Raw genomic sequence first — 19207 nt, 5'->3', positions numbered from 1 at the left:
ATATATTTGCAGAACTGTAGAGGAAGAAAGTTGTGCCTTTCTTCCATTATGATGCAATAAGATTAAAAAGTGCTATGTGAGAAGTTAAGAGCTTGAAATGTTGTTTTTAAACTAACCTTGCTTTAAACTGATCCACGCTTTTATTCTCTGCTACGTTCGTTTTGCTTGAGAATTCACTTCATCGACTAAAGTTTTCTTGCAAACTCATGAGGCAGCTGGATCTACAGTGAGATTCGATTACACACAGACACAGGCGCCTCCTGAATTTTATCTAGGGGTATCAGAGTTTCTAAAGAGAGTGAGTTTCTAAAGTGCATGCCACTTTTTGCTGATTTTTAATTGTAAAAATATTTGCAAGCAACGTCTCATTTCCCTTCCACTTACCAATTATGCACTAATTTCATTGATCTAGCAGATAAAATCCCAATACGATTGTGCTGAAATGAAAACATCCCAGCGCTATGAACACTTTCACTCTGCATATTTCTACAACTGTCACAATGTAGCTCTACATTTCCCCCCTGTGCGTTTTAGATCAAAGGAGTCCGATTTCAAGGAGTTCAGATCCGTCTTTGTGTGAGGAGGTAATAATAGCATTATAGCAACACCAGAGGATCGCCCTGCCCGCCCATTGGCCCCTCTCGGCCCACTGGGCCCTGCTCGGGTTTCGCCTCATTGGAGCAGCTGCGCGTTCGTGCTGCACTTTTAACAGCCGGAGCTGTAACTGAGCTTCCTTAAATGCGTTAATATCCTCTTCCCAGACATTCAGGGAAATACGGACGAGAGAAGATTCCCCCGCCCCCAGAAACAGCGAAGCAGCTCCTCACACGAAACTAACAGCGACAGAGGGCAGAGGGGCCTGGAAGCAGCATTCAGCAGAGGCTGCCTGAACAGGTGCCTGCTGGTAGGAGTCCCCCTCGAGAGTGTCCCAACACATGCCTGTGTGTTAAAGGCATTTATTCCTATGAATAAAATCTTTCTGAGTAAGCACATGTTTCAGCCGGTGGCCTCCCGTTTGCCGTGGCATTCACTCTGACAGGGGGATTCAGTGTGTGGACAACTCTGCTGACCTCAGCCACTCCTGTGTGTCGCCGTGTGGGTGTGTATGTGCCCGGGTGCGTGTGTGTGTGGGGGGGAGGGTGCGCGCGCACGTGTATGTGTGTGTGTGCATGGCTGATACACATCAGCAGCCAGTAGAAACAATGAAGCGGCATCCTGAGCCAAACATCTGTATCGGCGTTTCGTCGCGCATGCTCCAGCTCATGTTTATGAGTGTAGCTTTTCCTAAACAGTGATTATGTAAATGCATGGAGCTTGGGTGGTTTTTATGGAGCCCAGATTGTTTATTTGGATTGCAAGGACGTTGTTAAAGTCCTTTGTGGTCGACAGAAAGAGAGAGAGAGAGAAAGAGAGAGAGAAAGAGGCTTTGGCGATGTTACCCTGGTGGAACCACAGTAATTCACTTTAACAGCCACACACCCAGTGACACACTCCCACAGATAATAGGCAGTGTCACTGTGACATTTCTGGCCCTCGCATGCTACAGTACGGTGTCACAGCAACGCTGCAGCCCTCACTGCTGACCTGTAGCTCTCTAGTTTTTTGTGAGCGGTTTGTCATGAACCTCAGTTAAACTAAGCACTCCATTCCTAAATGGCGTTTATTCTCAAACCTGTCTGACCTGAAGACAAAGGCTATGTGGGCATTTGGCACCTTGACACCCAGGTACTGATGCTGCCGGGCTCCCTTACTGCTCACCTGCCTTCACTTTAGCAACATCCACCAACAAATGCACTTGGCAGCTCACCGCTAGTTATCTAATTCTTATCAGAAACTCTCACTACCGCTGTTTGCACACACAGTACTTATCACACCAACACAAACACGCTTGAGTTGGCATCCACATTGCAGCTGCACCCTGATTTGCAACTTGTAGAGGCATTGAAGCCCAAGAGAACCTTACTGTTTTTTTTTCCCCTCTCGTGTCTCTGTCACACACATATTATATAGCTACAGAATAATCTCCACCCATTCTGCGGCTTAGCAATACAGTACACTTTAATACCCAGTGCAGATTAGGTTACAGAGAGCACAAGTCGATCCACGACTGAGTGTTAAAAAATATGACAGTAGTTTTCTGCAAGAGACTTGGAACAAAAATAAACAAGAGAATGTAGCAGATCTACATTAAGGTCTTGACCTGCCTAGTCAAAGTGATCATCGGTGTAAGTATCCTCTTTTAATGATGTTTGGGACTCTTATTTTGAAATAAGAAAGGAAGTAGCACTCGAGTTTTCCTTGTTTAGATAATAAACATTTCTTATTGTGCTTACTGCCGACATTTAGTCACAAAATCATTGACTTTCAAGTCATATGTCTGGTAGTGTTTGGGGTACTATTGTACAGTCAAAGCAACAACATATTGAACGTGGTAGCTCCTCACAGCTTCACTTCACATTACATTCACATCATCGTTTCATCACTTCCTACTTCCATTCGGTTCCCGTAAGCTAACCATTTTGGACGGCAGGTAAGTAATTTCTTTGGGGTTTTTTTTATGAACTGTGGTGGTAGATTATATAAAAAGCTCACTTTTGAAGCACAATGTATAAATTTGGGTATGAAACAACAAAAACTGTAAACGTGCCAAATGACATTGTTTAATTGCCCTGCTTTCAGGTCAGTTAGAGGGGAGAAAAGAGATCTTCCTCTTTTAGTTGAGTTTGTTAAACTTAATCAGATTTGACCAACACAGTGGGCAGGTCACAAGGGTCATAAGGGCACTGAGGTGGTGGAGTCGTGCTGGAAAAATAACAGCAGTGACATGCGGGGACTGTTGCAATTTTATTCTGTTTCAGATATAGTTGTTTCACCCTCACTATTTCCAGGACATTGGGCAACATGATGGTATAAAATTGGGTTATGATTTGGCAAATGGGCTAAATGACCTCAAAGCTCGACCACTGACAGCCCAGCTTCGTTTCAGTCAGCTAGACAAGCAGCAAAAGAAATAAAAGGAGAAAGTTTCACTGATTTATTGAGTAAGTCTATGAAGTCAAGTCCACTATGGCCTCCGCCCTCCGAAACCTTCCTCCACATTCCCCCCAGTCCTTGACAGGAAAGGTCAAATGGGTGTTCCGAGAGAGACAGGAGGAGGAAATCCTCCATTAGCCTGGTCCACAATACCTCTTCCTCCGGCCTGCTCCGCCTCCCATTCACCTTTCACTCACTGGTGACTATAGGGCTCGGGCACCATAATCACAATATCATTCCAGTTCAGCCCCCAGAAGCCATGGAAGCACATTAAAATGTCAATAGAGAGTGACGCGTGAGTCGAGAGAGGTCAGCAGTGTGGACAGTCAGGTGTTGTTTCTACTGGGACATTAGTTCCGTGTCAGGAGGAATTAACCTTTGAAAGGGACGCAGAGGGTTAGATGGCATTAGAATGGCTATTGTTTCCTCTTATATAATAAATCTCTAAATAATAGAGACCTCCTGATCTTTCTTCACACACAAAAAGGGCAGAAAAACGTAATGAAGATGTTTTTAAATCAAAAGCCAAAGGTCTCATCGAGTTAGGCACACGCTGTTACTCTCTGCTGGTTCCAGCAATAGAACCTCTAACCTACTGTACTAAACTTAACCCCAAAGCCAATCAAAAAGTAGGCCCTGCTGGATAATCCTGTCGCATAAACAAATGCATGCATGCACACGCACTCACACACACACAAACAAGCACTGCAAGTAGCATACACAAGCCCACAGCGTGCATACACATGCACACACAATACTACAGGCGGCCCGGTATGAACATGTGAGCGGATTTGCAGATGGAAAATAAATGCGGCGGTTTCACACTCACACACACGCCCACCATTGCTCACGCATGAAGGCCCTGCCGTGACCTCGGCAATAAAAACACTAATTCAAGCAGCCAAAGAGAAAAGCCTCCCTCTGACCTGCGGTATGTAGTGTTTAGCGGTCTGCAGTGATTCTCCTCATGGGATGAAAGAGAGAAATGCATGTCGGAATCTGATAAGGCAAATAGAACTTTTCCCAAACCCAACAAGCCACCCACTTTGGACAGTCACTTTCTGGCCTAACCCCCTTTCTACCTCTAGGACCTCTGCAGATTTTTGCAGGCTCTGATTATTCTCAGGCGCCTGTTTTTGGCGTTTGAAAGCACCTCGGTGGCTTGATAACTCGTAAGGCTCATTTTGCCCCAACAAGCACGGCATGTACAAGATCTCCCGACAAAGTGAAACAGAACAACGCAAGTAAATGGGTTGAGAAAACGGTTTCCTCTTTGGGCACAGTGGAACCAAAACTGGACTTTCCCCTTTCTTTGAGGATTCCAGAAATGTGAATCATTCCTAAATGTCCTTGACTATATGACGGGGTTAGTAAAGTGAATGCCTCTTTAATTCAGTGATGGACCACAAGCCTTTGCCAACAGGCCTGCCCATTTCTTTCTCTTCCCCTCCGACACGCCCCCATCTCTCGCTCTTCCTCTGTTTGGGTCAACAGGACCCTCAGAAGGTCACTTGTCCTTTATTCTCCTGCTGAAAAAAGAGGTCATATTTCATCACGCCACTACAAACGTGAACAGATGATTCAGGATCTGTTTAAACATTATAAGCTGTCTTACTTGTTGTAGGAAACACTTTTGGTGTCTTGATGTATATAAAGTCAGATTAGTTGGTTCCCCAGGAAGGAGAAAGCTAACAGGTGATTTGAGTGGAATCAAGAATAATCGCCAAACTATCCTACCCTTAAATTATCATCACATTTCCAATCGGATGGTTATTTGAAGAGAATTGTATAATTATTTACACAGAAAATGAATGTAGGAGGTTCTTCCTGTGGAAAACGGAAGAGAACATGTGAAGGATTTTTGGTCAAAACTGTTTTTATTTATTTTTCACACTGCTTCGCTTTTCTATTAGGCAGTTATTCTGATAGAAAATATTATTTTCTTCTCACTACATGTTTATAGCAGGAAGACAATCAGTGGTGCGCCGCCTCCTACCTCCAATTTGCGTGTAAATAAATCTTCTTTGGAAATAACCGTGATATTCACATTTCACAACAGCTTAAAGGTGCATAAAAATAAACATTTGCGTAAACTGCTTTTACGATTTTGAGACTGTAGGTTGTTTCACTACAGTTTAGGCCCAGTTTGGTAATGTTAACCATTCGCTTCTTAGTTTCGGACCAGCCAATCTGGACCTAAACTAAATGGAATCATAAGAGCGTCAGAAACCCGCGTGTTCCCCTGTCGGATGTGACAGAGTCAACAACGTTCAGCAGGAAGAGCTTCATGGACAGACTGAGGAATGAGGAGAATGCCCACATAACAGGCTGTTTTATTCTCAGGGCCGGGGGAATGAAACAGCTTGGCATCTCAGGGCCGGGTGGCGTGCACACAGAGAGCCTTTCACTAATTATCAATAGAGAGTGTCGCGATGGTCGGCCGCTCGATCTCACTTTACTCTTTCAGTTGTTCAGCCCGTCAGAGTTTCCCATGGTGCTCTCCAATCGGCGAAGCCTTTACTTGGTTGCCGTGTATGTGCTCACGTCTGAGTGTTTCTGACCTTTTCTTCACTTCTGCTTATTTGCATTTGAATCCCCCCTCCAGAAGTAGCCGAGGGACGGGGAAGATGGCGAGGGTCCAGAGGAAGAAAATCCTTTCGAGATTTCCATGAGAGAAAGTGCAGTCCCATCTCTAAACTTCTTTTAATCTCAGCATGTGCATAGTAGATGCTTTGTCTACGGTATTATTTGTGGCTAAGTGTCACTGAGCCACAAGACACACACATGAAGATACAACCCATATCTGCTGTAGAATCAGCCGGTCTTAAGTTCTGCTCACCGTCCTGCCCTGTTTTGGTCTGCCTGTGATTCTGTGCTCACCTAAAGCTAACCCTGCATGGTGTGTGGACAGCTTGGTTCCCAGACACCACCAAAGCCTGGCCCAGCCCTGTGTGGGCCCACCAGCAAGCTTACTGAAACCCTCTGCTGCATACTGTTTATGCAGGTGTCTGGCTGAATGACCATCCCGTCCATTTGCCCTTTGGTAACCACTGCGGAGAGAAACATTAGAGAGACTGAGATGTTTTAACTTACACTGAGACGTCCAGGTATTTCTGCTCCTTTTTTGACAAAGTCATGAGACAGAAGAGGATGAATGTCTAGCTTAAAGCAGCTTGGCATTCCTGAAATCATTGTTAGGTGTGTTTGTCGACTGGTTACATTTCTTTAACCACACTTTTCTTTCTTATTATAGAAATATTTTGTTCTTTGCGAGACCTGGTCTTTGGAAACATTTAGATTTGGAGATGAAGGGAAAGATTCATTTGCTTTAGGAAATATACCAAGTAGTTTATCCTTTTTAAAGAAGCTAACCAAAAACTACCACTTAAGATCTCCTTGACATCAACATATGCAACTTTGCCTCGTAGCAAAGAGTTTGTATGTCGAAGCCCGTGCATGAGTTGGTTCCTTCTGGGTGCCCAGTATTATGTAAGCCAAAATCTCCCTAGAAGTGTGTGTTGGGCGCATGGTTGTGTGTCTCTGTGTTTTCCCCCTTTGTGGTCAGTGGTCCGTTCCATCTCCCGTTCCACATCCACACCCGAGAACTCATTATCATCGAATTAGATTTGCCCGTAACATCAGGTTTCACTTTATTTTCCTTTGGGCTTTAGCCACAATACTATTGACAGAGCCTGAGCGTCCACTCACTGATGTGGTACGCACCTGAGACAACATATCCCCTTTTCTCCGTCGGTAGCAGGATGAAAGTCTGGGAGCTGAGAGCGCACGTCTCACCGGCGCGCTTAAGAAATGTTCATCTGAGTGGTTTCTGGTGCGTGTTGTGTTTTCACAGAACAAACCTGCAACATAATCTTCCAGTCCGATCGCTGGCGTAGACGACACATGCGGTTCTTGGCCGAATTAGGTGCTTTCATGATCAGATCTCTGACTTTAATTCTAATGCTTAGAAAGCCCCTGTGTGTGATTTGAACTAACCACACAGCTGTGGGCAGACACTCTCTCTGGGCAGACATCGAATGTATATACTGGTGTGTCTGCGTGTGGCTCGTCGGGATGCCTTCGTGTCTTCTGCTCGCTCTGTTTTTATGAGTAACTTACGGTCACGCGCATCCACGCCAAAACATGTTCTCATGCGAAAAATGTTCCAGACTCGGGTGGGCTTGCTTTTGTTTTTCTTGGGTTTCACACTTTTTAAATCCCTCATGGAAATCTTCTGAGGCCCAGGCCAGAGTTTGTTCGACCGTACGCGTTTCGCTTTTATTGGAGACATGTTTTTTTTTTCTTTTTTTTTTCTACTAATTAGTGTGTCTGTTTGTGCGCGTATTGGTGTTGGTGCATGTCATACCTTTTCCTTCTTGAAATTTTGTTTGAAAGAGGTTTTAGAAGAAAATAAGACACAATAACTCTCCAAATTAGTCTCTGAGCTATTGGTTGGGGAAAAAAAGCGGACAGATTTGTCAGCATTCTTAGTAAATACTTATAAAGCTTAAAAATAAATTCCTCTCAAGACTGTATTTCCCCTTGGGTTTTTTTTAAACCGCAGCCTTTAATTATAGTACATTATTTCACAGGATAATAAAAGGAAAAGCTGTTTTTAATCAGAAGTGGCACCATTATTGGTACTTTTTTTTACAAGCCCTTTCAGCCAATAGGACTGCTTCTTCTGTAGCACTGTACAACGTTTAAGAGAATAATGTCTCATTTCTTTAGACTCTGTAGCTTATCCAGAATCATATATTTTTTCCTCGGGTCTTTTCGCAGAAAAATAACATTTATTTAACCAGCATGCATGAAAGTTGACTTTTGTGTCTGGTGAACTGTTTCTGTTGTTTTCAAGTTGAAAAACCCAGTGATTATCTGGGTTTTTTTTCGTTCCGCCAAAGGCCAGCAGCTTTGTATGTAAAATTTCCTGGTAATTCAAACTAATTGTGACACTCTGTGCCCCTACAGGGTCCCCAGTACCTTTGGGATAGAACAAAACACAGTGTCCACAGTGGACATGAGGTGCTTGTCCAAATAGCCATCCTTTGTTTCACATTAAACCCACCTGGAGTGTTTGTTGTCAAAAAAGCTCAGTCTGAGTGGGTTCTCATTCAGGCCATGTGGGCGGCGGCCAGGAGAAATGACACTGTGTCACGTCTCATTTAGACGTAAGGGAAACAGAAAGTTGTGGGTTATTAACGAGAAGTTCCTAGATAATTCGCAACGCTTTGGAAACAGACAAAAGACGCCTGAAGGCGTTTTGCACATCCTCACCAGAGATACCTGGATTTCTCTCTAAAAGACCTAGTGAACTGCAGCGTTCGCTTCAGTTCATCTCTATCAAATTAAACCGTTACGTCGTGGCTCGACTCGCGTGTCGACGAGCTTCTGTTGTGCTAATAGGAGGGCCCGTGGGTCTGTTTGTTCAGTCAGAGGGGAGGGATCGTAGAGGATCAACTTCAGCACTTAAATGGCTTGTCAACAATTGCAGCAGCAGAAAGTCTGCTGAGTCAACAGCTTTTTAAAGTGAAGCTCAAACACGCGTGTGAAGGTTTTATGTGTTAATGTGTGTTTTAACGGTATTCTTTTCCCAACAGCTTACAGGTAAGTGGATCTGACACTGAATAAATTCCCTGTTAGGTGTGTCCAGAGCCAGACCTGCACAAAAGCGTGTGTGTATGTGTGAGTTCATACCTCTATCCATATGTATGTGTGTGTGTGTGTGTGTGTATGTAGCTATGCTGCCGAGCCTGGTTCTGCATCGTTCATCTGTTCGTCCATACCAGAGGGGGTTCTACTGCAGTGACTCCAGCCTGAAATACCCCTACAAGAGGAGCACCGTGCCCTCTTCAGTGCTGGTTTCTGTTGGTCTGACACTGCCCATGGTGTCCGTAAGTCCCCCCCGCCCCGCCCTGACCCGACCCGGCACCGACCTTTGGGCTTTTTTTTTTTCTTCCTGATGCCACAAAGACCTACCGGCCGTGGAGAGCAATCGAAACAGAAACAGGGAGGGCTCGAGGCTCATGATGTAGCTGCGGAGGAGTGACGGTGCAAAAGTTTTATCCGATGCTCATCGTAAACTCCAGATTTATCCGCACACTTTGAAAAACTGTCACTTCTTTAAGCCGAGGTGTCAACCCATGGCATCCTCGAGCCCCGCCCTTTTTCTGACGTCCCATGATCCCCCTGGTGCCAGCATGCTCCCTGTGCTGCTCCTGTTCTGTCCTGTTTATGTCTGTGTCACTGACCTGGGGCGTTTATGCCTTTCTTTCTTCTCTCCCTCTCTTCCTGTCCTTCTCTCTCTCCCTCTCTCTCTCTTCCTTGCTCTCTCTCTCTCTCTTTCTTTGTGTCTTTTTTTGTAGCTAGCCTGCCTTTCCTGATCATTGAGACTAGCACCATAAAGCCATACCAGCGCGGGTTTTACTGTTCGGACGAGTCCATCCGCTTCCCCCGAAAAGAGGGAGAGACCATTAGTGATGCCGTGCTTTGTGGCGTTGGCATTCTTATTGGCACCGTCTCTGTAAGTCGACCCTATAACATCTCCCTTTGATTGCTGCTTCCTTCTTCTCAGACTCCTAGATTCCTCTCATCAAGCATCTTAGCTATTTGTTATATAAAATTAAAAAGAAAAACACCCCTATACAGTGCCTTGCATAATACCCATATTTTATTTATTTATTTATTTATTTATTTATTTTTAAGTCTACAAACTTCAACATATTTGGGATTATATGTAGTGGACTAACACAAAATAGCTCATAATAGTGGCGGAGAAGCTGTTTTGAAAGTCCTGTGGGACCTGTGTTTTTTATTCAGACCCTCTTTACACTGATACTCCAAATAAAATCTAGAATAAAATTCAGAGCAAAGACATAAAGCCACAAATGGCGAACCTGAAAGAAAACGAGGTGCAAAACTAAACTAAAAATAAGAACTAAAAAAACTGGGAATAAAGTCATATTACTATGACTTTATTCTCAAAATGTTGATTTTATTCTCATATTATCACAACTCTATTCTTGTGTTATTTAAACTTTTGTAATTTTATTAATTTATTCTCATAATTAAATTTTATTATTATTATTATTATTATTATTATTATTATTATTATTATTATTATTATTATTATGGCCCTAACACTCGTACAAAAAAAGTGAGACTGTGGAAGTTCAGCATCCAGCTGAACAACAATCCTTAAAAGCCAGAATGAAATGAACACCTGTCCATAAAAATATATGCCACTCTATTCTGATTTTAATTCACTTCTGATTTATGCACTACTTTGTGTTTTGCTCTGTTACATAAAATCCCAATAAAACATAAATGTGGAAAAACCTCTGCTGGACACTGTAAATGGGTCGTACATGTATCCCACCTCCATCTCCTTTTCACTCTTTATTCTTCAACTGCTGCTTTGAGTCATTGTTTTTTTTTTTTTTTTTTTTTTTTTTCAATATTACGTTATTGTCATCAGAGGTAGTGAGATTAAAGAGTTAGGTGTTTGCTTAACTTAGATGACATGGACCAAAGAGAGGCTGCTGGTTCCCATGGTGATCTCCGGTGCTCCACGCTGTGCTTTGGTTAAATGTGATGTTGTTTTTCTCCCATGACGTTGGAGGCTCACTGGTTGTGTTTCCGTTGACCATTTGACATTTAGAAATGAAATTGACTTAGTGGAAACACTCCAATTTAGAAAGAAAAAGTCTTGTTTTTTTTTACAAAACATTTTGGAGCTGGGATGAGATGGATTTTTGGTCATATAGAAATGAGTTTATTTGACAGTGGAAACCCTTTTTTTTTCGCATCACACGAGTCATGTAATCAACAACTGGCTGTTGCTACTGGCGCAAACCACGAAGTAGACGACAAGAAGTAGTTGTAGGATGTTTTTTAATGACTTATCACGAACAAACTTCCTCACATTTGATTTTAATTGCGTTTTATTTTATTTTGTGGAAACACAGCAATTGCGAAATTGTGGAAGGGGGGTTTTTTAGCGTTACCGGAATATTGACAACGTTTTGCTGCATTTCTAATGGAAACAGCTAATGACAGCCGCAGTGTCTCACAGCATGAAGCTCTTGTTGGTGTTACTGCGTTCATACTTGAGTAAAACAGAATAACTCCAATGCCGTGTGAGCAAATTATGATGGGGCCAGGCGTAATGGAAATATACTCTAATCAACTGGTGCCACATTGTTAGTGTAGGTGAAGTTTACAGTCCCCAGACTTAGGGTTTCCCAGGCTCAGCTGTCGCCTCACCGGCGTCTCGTTGCGATCTCCTTAGTGGGCACACACACACACACACACACACATTTATATACACTGTACCACAATACCAGCTCAGCTCTTCTGCTTATTGAAAGCAGGAGCGTAAGAGTGGGCTAGTTAGCCCCCCCTCGCATGTTCACATGTGGGCAAAGCTGGCGTGTCTCACACAGCTGTCTTCCATTAGTGGCGTCTACTGCCATGCCAGCACCGTTCCTGCTAACAAGCTTGCGCACACACAGATGCACACATGTACACAAATGCACTTGGTGTAGAAGAGCAGATTCCACTTCGGCTCGAAGCGTAGGATGTGTCTGCTCCGACGCTCGGACTGTAAATGCTGAGAATCCAAATAAACTAGTGTGCGCGCTTCTAATCTTCCACTCTGATCAGAGCGATTCAGTGACACACAAAGTCCACCATCCTGTGTTTCTGCTGGGTATGAGTCAGTTATCTGCCCACACGGTGCTGAGGAAAGGCTGGGACATCGACACTGAAAACTTAAAAACATAACACTCAACAGCAGGATTCATATTCCATTAACCCGGCTTGTCTCATAGTCAGCTTAAAAAGAATTTTATAGGAACACAATTGTATAAACTCTCTAAAGTCATGGAAGAGAAATCAGACTTATCTGGCTACGGCATATAGGCAGATGACAATGGACACCTTTTTGATGTCTAAGTTGCGAGAATTATCATTTAGTTTGTGGATCAGAAGAACACAGTACAGAGAAACTGGGCGCTTTAGTTCAGGGGCATTTATAAGGGTCATGACATTTACTTCCTGTAAGTAACTCTTATAGTATCTTCATGTTGTATAAATCCAGATTTGCTCCGAAGAGAGGCTGAATCTAACAGCCCATTGCCAAGACGAAACCCACACCTCCTGTTCTTCTAATCTCTTTAGAAGACTTCTAATCTCAAAAACACCATGGTTTAAACAAACGGTATTTGCGAACACGTCATCTTCTGTGACATTTTCAGCGGGTGGCAATTTTACGAAAGCACTAAGATATAAACTGCTCATAGAGCGACTGGCTGTGAAGGGAGTATCAAAATGCCAGAGCAGCAGCTGTCTGCTGGGATACAGGTGGGCAGGTAAACATTTTCATAAGGTGAAGACGTGTTTGGAAGGGAAGGGTAGCCGGTCCGCAGGTTCCTCTGGTTGGTAAAGATTTGACTGATGTCTCTGTGCTTTGAGCTTTGGCTCGGCATGAGTCCCCTTAGAGCAGCTGAGGTTCTTTCCATGAGGCCCGACGCTACTTAAAACCACCTGGCTGGAATACCACAGAAGTCACGGTTTGGCCCGCTGGACTTGAACTATGTAGCAGATGACATATCATAAACCCCTTTTTATATCAAAGTCTAGTCAGCCTGATTCATATACCCCCCCAGTCATAGTGATTTGTTGAACTTTGATCATTCCCCTCCCCCCGTTCCACATCTGAGCTTTTGTTATTGTTTTCATCATTATGCAAAGTCCTTTCATTCTCCCTCCCTCCATCTACCCAAACTGCCTAATGGAAAGGCAGGCCATGCTTAATATATGTGTTTTTTTCTGTGTGCATCTTCTGCTGTTTGTTCTTTACATACCGTCTACTAAATCTCACTCCCCATCTTGGAAATGAGTTTGAATTGTTGGGGTTTTTTTGTTTTTTTTTTTTGCATGATTTGTACTAAAACATTAACATGTCGTAGTGCCTCATAATGCCTTGCATGTAAATCCATTCTCTACCTGTGGGCAAGCACTCGTCTTACCGTCATGAACAATTTGTTTCTTTTAGATTGTGATCGGAGAATGCTTCAGGATTCACCAGCTGCACGTGGGAACCAAGTCGTTTGTTGGGAATTCTTACGTGGCGGCGCTCTACAAACAGGTCAGCTCGGGTTTTGCTCAAATGCCATTCACTGAACTCCCACCACACACACAGCATCTTCTCAGCTGCAGATCAGAGGTCGGATGGTAATTGTGCCACTGAGGGAGAGCGAGCTGCAGCAGCAGCGGTGGCAGCGGTGCTGGAGGAAGTGAAATTACGAGAACAATGCATTTCCACGTTTGTCAGCGTGATTGCTGCTTTGATTAAAATCAAAGCCTTGTTATTTTTGGTATTTTCAAAAGACTCTAAGAAACATTTGATGTAAACAGATAGGTTATCTGAAGACGTCAATGAACCAGTTAGCGATAAAGTGATAAAGTTCCTAGCAGCGCATTAATCCCCTGCTGACAGAAAGTCTAGATACTGGAAATGAGAAACTTGCGTAAGAACTTATAAACTCTCTCTTATAAATCGGTTTCTTAGGAGGGCCAGGACTTTAACACATTCATTTGACTTATTTAGTTACATAGACATAGGTCCCAACCCTTGTTCCAGGGTTGGGACATAGAATTTAACGCGCTAACATTTTTAATACAATTAATTGCATATTTTCTTTTTAACATACGAAAGTTCAGAGCGGAACCTTTGTTATTCACTTGTTGTCAGGTTCGGCCGTAAAAGAAAAACGCTTCTCTCTAAAACAATTTAATTTAGTTCCCAGTGGTTCTACTGTGTGTAATTTTTGTCTTCTGCTCTACTGCGATGCATTCCGCATATATCTGACCCTCCCTGCGCGTCGTCTTGCAGATAGGCGTGTTTCTGTTCGGCTGTGCCGTCAGCCAGTCGTTCACGGACATCGCCAAGGTGTCGGTGGGTCGGATGAGACCCCACTTCCTAGACGTCTGCAAACCGGACTTCTCCACCATCAACTGTTCCCTCGGATACATCACCAACTACACTTGCACCGGGGACGAGAGCGAAGTGCAGGAAGCCAGGTGTGTAAAGATGCGACCGTGCATTCACACGAAAGCACTCCTCGAACATCTAAACAGAAAAAAAAAAACAATGGGCTTAAAAATAATCTCTTTCTCCTTCTGCAGGAAATCCTTCTTCTCAGGACATGCCTCCTTTTCCCTGTTTAGTATGCTCTACTTGGCTGTAAGTAATCATTATTTTCTCTCACGCGCTTGCGGCTTCATTGGCAGACAATAACAGCAACAAAGCGTTGCATTGTTAAAAGCAGTCATGAGAAGAAAAGAAGGCTGGGCTCTGATTAGGGGATTCAAACTAAATATTGTTTTGATTCTTTCATCACGTCGTCTCCTCCCTCGTTTTTATGCTTCCTTTGAACCCCGAGGAGACGAATGAGTGTTCTCCACCTGTTTTCTTTAGGGCAGCTGCATGCTCATTTCCTGTCCTGTCCCTTTAACCTTGTGGGTGTCAGGTGAGACCCAGAGCTTCGGGGCTGAATCAGGCCTCTAATGGTTTTAATTACAGTCCTTTGCCGAAAAACTTTTGCAGGTTGATTTTTATTATTATTATTATTATTATTATTATTATTATTATTATGTATTTATTCTCTTGTCACTTGTCACCTGAAAACAGCAAAACCTGTTCCAGGGTTGGGACAGCCTTAAACATATACAGTCTGGGCTACAGTCAGATCAAAGCCTGAACTTTAACTAGCCCAGTGAATGTTCAGACTTAAATTCAATTTACGATCTAGAGGCAAGAGAGGTTTGAGCATTTTTTGCTGGGGGCCGCTCACACTAAATCAAGAGCGTCTCTTTTGTTCCTATGTTTATATAGCAAAAGTTTTAACCTCGCTTTATGTGCCTACGAGGAAAAGACACAAAATCAAGGAAGCGGTCGTTTTGCCAATTCGCAGTTAAATTTTAGCCGGATCGCTTTTGTTGCACATCGGCAAAACTACAGAAACAGAGTTTGGGGGGAGGGGTCAAATTCAGTCGCCTGCTGATTAAACTCCAAAGTGAAAAAGGCAAGTGTGTGCCACTTGATACCGTTGTCATTCAGCTGATTATGCAACACCAGCAGTGACTTGTCTGGTCTGCTTAGAGCACCAAAATGAGACAGGAACTGGTGATCGACACGAACGCCTTCTTTTTTTTTTTTGCAGTAATTGGTGCAGTCGATGCATACATGACAAAATGCTACAGCTTGGCGTACCGTGGTGACAGGCCAGCCCCGGTTCTCACACCGGATTGACGTTTTTAAGTTTGGTTTATTGTCGCGTATCGCCATGGTGAGACGGCTTGTTGTGGGTATTTCCCGGCCTCTGGTTGAACCTACAACCACACTCTGGGCAGAGTGCGGAGTAGAGCTAAATAAAATGACAGGAGGGAAAAAAAAAAAGAGCAGGGAGGGATTGGAGATGTGCTGCATCCAGGCCACAGCTTAACACACTAGTCAGACCGATGCTCTAGATGTGGCAAACCCCAGGACTCTGGCCAGAGGAGGTTGGTCAAAACAAGGGGATGGAGAGCAGCTGATGGGTGAAAAGAAGAGCCCTGACAGGTTTTAGAGAACATTTCATTGTACATAACCCAACCAGGAAAAAAAAGAGCCAAGAGCGAAGGCATTCTTTGTGGAAACAGAAACTGGCTGGATTCTTTTTTGTTTGTGCCAGCTGAAAACCAGTCACGTGACTTTAGACCTGGCTCCCTCTCTCGTGAAGTCATCTTAGAACAGCTTTCTTTGGGTTTTCATAGTGCAGCTTTAATTCAATATGCAGTCATGTATAAAAACAAAAAGCCCACCCTGACGGTTTCCGAAGGAGTTAAAAGGAAAAATAGTAAACAGTATTTCTCAAATGGATTATGAGTTTACTTCCAAACCAGCTGAAGTACGTAGTAGAAAAAAGTATTCCCAACAACAAAACATTCACCGTAGCAGCTAATCTTCCCAGGAGTTGGTGTGCCAGCAAGTTCATCCTGATTTCAGACCCTGCAGAGCTCAAAGAAATTGTAAAAAGATAAAAAGACCCAAGAGCCACAATTCAGACTCTGTTGTCCACAGTTAGCATGTGAAATATTAAAGAGTTGAACGAGAAAAGCCCCAATTCTTCAATAAGGCAGCAAGGTTTAGTTTGCAAAATGGCAAACTAAACAATTTTGTTTAGTCTGTTCTGGAGGAACAGAACAGATCACAACAATGTGAAGAGCTGAGAAAGTTGTACAGAAAATGACTACTTTAGTTTACTGCTGCTAAAAACAGCTCTGCAAGCTGTTGGATCATGTACTGTTACATTTTGAGCACTATCTATTTGATCTTTTATTATTTCCTATTTATTTATTTTTTATATATATTTGACGTGGTCAACAAGTACAACATCCACTTTATTCCCTAATAATTAAAACATAAGCTTGTCTTTTTAAGTCTCTCCTGCAGCTAGAAAATATATAACTGTATTGAAGTTTGTTCAATTTGTTACAATTCAAGTACAAAAGTGACAACTGACAATTTTATAAGCAGTTAGGCCTGTCACCATAACTAAATTAGCTAGATGATAAATTGTCCCAGAACCTATTGTGATAAACGATCATATTGTTGTTTTGAGACCAAGTGATATAATGGTAATGACGGCAAGGATGCGTTCTAAGAGATCAACAAACTTTAAATTCTAATGACCATTTAGACACTGGAACTGGAAGACATTTTCAATATCCAAGATAAATAAAGAAAACAACAGAAACAACACAGGAAATGAATTATGAAGTCCCTGTAAACAAAATTATGATGAAGGGTCCCTTCTGTGAATTGGAAAATCAGAATTTTTCAAAGCACGCAATCAGTTTTGTTTTATGCTCAACAAGTCCTCCTCCCCTCTCCCTACCAGAAAAGTTGGGTTCTTCCCCTCATTCTCTGATCGTGTTTTTGCTCAGAAAGCATCAAACAGTCATTTCCTCACCGCTTCTCTGTGAATCTGAAGCTTTTCGCTTCCTGCCCGGTTGTCTTGTCAGGCCGCCGTGGTCGGAGCCGAGCTCATTCTGAAACGACACAGATAACTGGCACAGACCACACGGCACGGCGCACAGCAGCACCACAGCCATGTGCGTGTATTCGGGCTGGCTTGCTTTTTCTCTCATCTGCACGCAACATTAGCATAAGTACACGCCATCCGGTAGCAAGCGGGGCCCGTCGCTTTTGTCAAACAGGAAACAATATTTGCGTTTGACATGCGAGCGGCTCTGCTATGTTTCTTTCGTCTCAAAGAGGAGAGAGTGGAAGAGAGCTGCATGTGAAGCGAGTCCGCGTCCTCATTCCTTCTCGCTTTGTTGTGTTTGTTTGTGCTTCCCAGCGCGTTTAACACTTTGGACTTTGAGTCCGAGCGGCAGAGACCCCTCAGGGAGCGGGTCTCAGCGGAGGCAGAGCTGGATTCTTTCGGAAACCGCCAGACTCTTTGCCGCTCCCGGGTCGCCGGTGTCATGGGAATCTGCCGGGGCTCCTTTTGTTGCGTTTCATTGTCGCGTTCCTAGGATCCTGTTATTGGAGGCAAATTATAGGTGGAAGATGTGGAGTTTTAAAAGGGACATGTTTGTTGTTTTTTTTTTTTTCATATGGTTGTCGATTCTCTTATCGTGACTTTCTTTCAGCTTCTGCTGAATCAGGCTTTAGCTGGGCCATCTGGGTCTACTCACTGTAGATAAGGTGCTGTTGTCTGGCAGGTCAGTGCAAGCCTTTGTTTTGACGAAGATCAAGGCATTATTCCTTTCACCTTTAATCTCCGACGAAGCTTCTCGACTTCATAAGCCGCGGGTGGCGGGAAGCTCTGTGACTCAAGTCCTCATCGAGAGCCCAGGCCCTCTACCTGACGACCGCAGCAAAGGAAGCCTGCAGTCTAAACATCGCAGGGAGGAGGAGACCGAGACAAGAAGGCATGGGCGGGATCGCTTCCTCCGGGTCTGGGAGCAGAACAATAATTTAGTACCGGAGAGGAAATACATGGAAGATTTACAGCCACACCTTCAGTGCAGAGAAACGTATTTGTCCCCCTGACAGAGTTCTTCTTTGTTTCCTTTGCAACTTTAAGGTTTCATGTCATCAAAACACATTTTAAGATCAGACAACAAAACCCTGTAGAATGGAGCAGAGCTGAAACTATTAATCGATCTAATTGTGATTAATAGTAATTAATCATGATTAATTGTCATTGAATTTAGTAATCAATTAATTGTTAACTGGAGTAGACAGATTTTTTTTTTTAAATGACCATAACCCCCTACGCCTACACATCAGGCAATACAATATTTATTTTCCCATTAAAATATGAATCAAGTCATTTGTTTATTTGCATCTTTTAATGTGTTTCTAACATTGTACAGAATGGCTTAAATGAAAAATCAGCAGAACTTGCTATTATTTTTTCATACAATTAATCAATTAGTTACAAGAATAGTCATTAGAGTAACTGAACTGAATGCTAAAATAATTAGTTGTAGCCCTAAAACGGAGTTTTTAAATGTTTGAATTTTATTTTATAAAGTAAAGAGAAATCTTAACTAATCCAACCACATTATGAATCAATTGTGTTTGATCCGTTTCTGAAAGCTGAGCTCTGTGTCACTACCCTCACTGCTGCCTGATTACTGTCAAACCTTTTGGATCAAGAAATCACTTAAATATACGTAACGATGTGAAACTAAAACAGCTTTTTAGAAAAGCGTCTCACCTACACAGGGAGGTGATAGTGTGATGGTTTGGGTCTGGAATCAAGAAGTCTGCCAGAAAACCATGGAGTATTTCCCTGCACGTATTGTGAGCTAAGTGGATTAAATGACTTATTGGCTCAGGCCGACTTTCGCAGGAACTCTGACTATTAGGTGTGAGAGACAGGAAGCTGAGGGCATGTCTGTGTGCAGAAACACAGGATGTCCAGAGAACCTGGGTCGACCTCAAACCTCTTACATTTTAAGTGAATGAAGAAAAAAAAAAAAGAGCAAGGATGTGTATGTTTTTCACTCAAGCAAGTGACTGAAAGTGGCCTCGAATTGACTTGTTCCTGTTTTGGTTCCCTTCAGCTTTTATTTTGACCCAGAAAGCAGTCTGGGTCTGGGAGCGGGGTCA

General features: G+C 43.1%; 1 protein-coding gene across 2 annotated transcripts in view; it reads left to right on the top strand.

Moving 5' to 3' along the window:
* Positions 1–19207, top strand: part of plpp3 (phospholipid phosphatase 3) — a 37259-nt gene that overhangs the window by 9146 nt on the left and 8906 nt on the right. Inside the window, exons 2-5 of one of the 2 annotated variants that reach the window (XM_008407385.2) lie at positions 8773–8927; positions 13091–13183; positions 13931–14118; positions 14224–14281. In XM_008407385.2, coding sequence (XP_008405607.1) covers positions 8773–8927; positions 13091–13183; positions 13931–14118; positions 14224–14281 — 494 coding nt within the window. Of the gene's footprint in view, positions 1–8772; positions 8928–9398; positions 9557–13090; positions 13184–13930; positions 14119–14223; positions 14282–19207 lie in introns of both variants that reach the window. The other variant, XM_008407384.2, reaches the window with a different exon arrangement.

This window comes from Poecilia reticulata, linkage group LG4 (genome assembly GCF_000633615.1).
Source record: "Poecilia reticulata strain Guanapo linkage group LG4, Guppy_female_1.0+MT, whole genome shotgun sequence".
Classification (NCBI taxonomy): Eukaryota; Metazoa; Chordata; class Actinopteri; order Cyprinodontiformes; family Poeciliidae; genus Poecilia; species Poecilia reticulata.
Note: the sequence above shows the minus strand (reverse complement) of the source record. Positions and strands in the feature narration are given on the sequence as shown.